The sequence below is a fragment of the Otolemur garnettii genome, unplaced genomic scaffold (assembly GCF_000181295.1).
Source record: "Otolemur garnettii isolate 467f Iridium unplaced genomic scaffold, OtoGar3 scaffold00045, whole genome shotgun sequence".
Lineage (NCBI taxonomy): Eukaryota > Metazoa > Chordata > Mammalia > Primates > Galagidae > Otolemur > Otolemur garnettii.
In genome coordinates this window covers 1659648-1663088 of record NW_003852440.1, presented here as the reverse complement: position 1 = coordinate 1663088, position 3441 = coordinate 1659648, and the positions used below count along the sequence as shown (strand labels likewise).

Below are 3441 nucleotides of genomic sequence, written 5' to 3'. Positions count from 1 at the left end.
CAGTGTCCTCTGCAAGACGTCCTGCTCTGGGTCTGTAACGCTCCACTGTCATTGCAGCATGAAGCTGCCACACAGAAGGAAATGCCACCGAGGGTGAACAGTCAGGCCTGACCCGGAATATCTGAATGTCCATCACCCGCTGTTGTAAGATCTTCCTGAAGGTCTGTGACGGCCTACGTTCCTCATCCTGTATTTCAAGGGGACTTGTGTGCACGTGTCCAACATCCAAAATAAACGAGACAGCTTTGCCTTTGCCATTAACCAACTCATTAAATATAAAATAAACACAAGTAAATGGCTTTAAATCTCAGTGACAGAAAGCTTGGCAACCACTCTGTGATTCTGGAGGTCACTGGATCCTCTCTCTTCAAACAGGACTCTTTTTCACACTGTGAGCAGGAGATTCTCGCCCAGGGCAAGGGATACCTGGGTGCCCCCTTCCATTTGAGAATTGCCCCGTAGTGCTAGCTGCCCCGGAATGATGAGTTCTGCCTAAAGTGTGACCTTGGACATGGACGGGCATGATGAAGTTGATGCTACTTCTCACAAGAGGTTAGAAATTCAGGTCGAAGGCCTTCAGCTTTGCCACTGATTACAAATACCTAGGGGTAGCCACCGACCCCAGCCTTGGATTTCTGATAAACTCTGGCTACTCGCAGAGAGCTGATATTCACACAGCTTCCTAAATCCCGTGTGCATTCATCCCACCATGGGTTCCCCAGGTCCCGCTAGTGACGCTGCATGCCAAACTCTTCATTTATTCTCAATCTATCCGTAGTTTCAGTATAAGGTGGATTTACTGGGGAAAGTGATGGCCCAGGTTGTCTGGATAATTGTTTCAATTCTCCACTTTGCACCAAGTGGGCAGAAAACAATCTGCAATAAATTCACAACCACCAGAAAACACACCAGGTGTGCGCTCACTCCTTAACTTACAATTGTATCCCAAAGCTCAGCTAGGTTTCCGTGATCATTAACCTCTTTTATAAACTAAAGTGGAAAATGCACAGCTTTGATAAAAAGCACGTTTACTCATTAACTCTTCAAAGATGAGGGATATGAAGCATGTGAGCAGGTCCGTTTTTCAGAAAACCCAGGTCTGGTCAGGTGTCAGAAGTATTGGCTTTGTCTGTTCACCTCATTCAGCTTTTAAAGTCTTCTTCTTGTGCCAAGAAGTTACTAAGATCTGAAATTAGTCACAGTAACTTCCACTTATTTATAGTTTTTAAAACATTTTTCATGATTCAGTCAACTTCCTAACGGACTGAACTGTCCTTCAATCAAAGGGCAAATGGCAAGGAAAGACTCACATCTCAGAATTGCATAGTTCAGTAAAAAATTAGATATTGGATTTTAAACAAAGTAACATATCCTGTCCTCTTCTCCTTTTAAAGATTTTCAGTGATCTATTTCAAATCACACCATCAGAGGTCTCCTCCACAGACTTCAGAACTTTTTCACCCTGAATTTTACTGAGTCGCGGGTTGAAGGGACCAGCCAGGATCCAGAGGCCTTTATGACAGCACAACCACCTCTCGGAGAACTTTTAGGAAATCAAACGCAATCTGAGAAGTAATATGTGGATCATTACAAAAGTTCTGAGATACACGAAAATCAAGAAACGTAAAATCCACTCAAATGGAAACAAAGTCCTCCCAGCTACACCAATAAGCTGAGCGAGTTGAAACTTGCATGGGTCAATCAGAAGTGACGCTGTCAACTGTGTTTCTTGGAAGTGAAATAATGGACCATAACATAGCCTGCCTCAAAACTTTCCATAGTGACTCACGTAGTGCCAGATTCAAGAAGATCTGATAAATTAACACTTGGAAGCGCTTCCTAAAAGTCAGGCCTTTTATGCCCTTTGAAAAGTTAGATTGAGGATTGAGGAGAAAATCGAAGTTGCATCTCAGCCTTATTTGGGCAGTAATTTAATTTTTACTGCATGCCCCAGCCACAGAAGTAATGAGACATTCCAGAACATCTTTCTGGCTCACTCACTCTTCCTCTTTCTCTTCTCTTTCCCTGAAGAGTGGTATACGTAGTGAGAAGATAGGAGGTTGGCACTCTTGGTAGATAAATGGAGAAGCAGGAGAATTATCCCACAGTCACAGTTAAATAGGGAGTTTTCAGAATGTTGTAGAGTCCCACTGAGTTATCAAAACTATATTTTTTTGTTTTGTGCACAGGGACACTAGAAATATTATCAAAACATGAAGACAGTCCAAAAGAGGAAAAACTTCAAAACCACAAATTTCAAGAAAATGCTGAGGTGTCAGATGAAACACGGCTTCAAGTTTTGTCATTTTTGAGGACATTTTTGAAAGGCGTCTAATATTCCAGGGCATGTGGTTCCCATTACTGGCCCAGCAGGTACACAGGGTCTCCCACTTTGATTGTTCCTGGGTTTTCCAGAACAAAATACTGTCCAAAGAGAGGTGATTTTCCATATAACTTTTGTTCAGAGGGGTCACACTTGCGGTAACTGCAATAGGAGAAAGATCATGATGAGTCATGGCCCAATAGAAGAAAGAAGAGCCCAGCCAGCTCCTGGCTTCTTCTCAGCCCAGGAAAGTATCCACCCCACACAGGGCTGCTGTGTCACACAGCTTGAAGGGCACCTTCTCATCAAAGTCTAACAGAACAGTGCCTCCAGGAGCTGGGCAGCCCGCCCAGGCACAACTACAGGAACAACCAATGACCATATTCCCACATCCTTTCTCTATGCTAATGTTCCCTTTTCAGCACTGAGATTAGATACTCAGTATGACTAGACATACTTTATCACCTTCCTTTTCCCCAGGCACCTCTCCTCCTCGCTACTCCATGTCTGCCGTGTGAACCTGGAGTCATCCTTTCTACCATCATCTTCACTGTCCATAGCTTGTCCACAGCTGTGGGGTCCCTAGGTGCTTCCTGCACATCATTTGACCCTGCTTGCTTTTCCTCATTCCCACCTTCACAGCCTTGTTTCCAGAATGTTCAGACTGTTATAATAACGTCTTAATTCTCCAACTCACTTTCAATTCACTGTTGAAGCTACGCTATATTACTGTGTTAATTGTGCTTTGGTCCTCTCAGTCCTGGGCTCAAAAACCTTCCAGGTTCCAGTACCTAAGCAGGGAGGGTCATCCAACCTGTGGCCTGTAGGAATGTTCATTTTGTGAGGACTTTTGCTTATGTGTGCTGTCAGCCACCAAGAAAAGTTTGCAGGACCTTTGTTTTTCTTATCGGCTTGCATTAGTGTTTGTGTACTTAATGTGTAGCCCAAGACAACTCTTATTTTCCCCATGTCCAGAGGAAAAACAAAAGTGTTGGACACCCCTATTATTCTTTAGGCCCTAAAAAGTAACATTCCAACTCTTCAGCCTGGCTTACAGGGCCCTCCACCCAGCCTCGGCTGGCTTTTTGAAACCCACTGCCCTCCACTCCTTTCCTGCA

General features: G+C 44.0%; 1 protein-coding gene across 1 annotated transcript in view; it reads right to left on the bottom strand.

Moving 5' to 3' along the window:
* Positions 1 to 1011: 1011 nt before the first annotated feature.
* Positions 1012 to 3441, bottom strand: part of MARC1 (mitochondrial amidoxime reducing component 1) — a 34239-nt gene continuing 31809 nt past the window's right edge. The window contains exon 8 of the mRNA XM_003790952.3: positions 1012 to 2485. Within this exon, the coding sequence (XP_003791000.1) occupies positions 2359 to 2485 (127 nt within the window). The 3' untranslated portion in view covers positions 1012 to 2358. The remainder of the gene's footprint in view (positions 2486 to 3441) is intronic.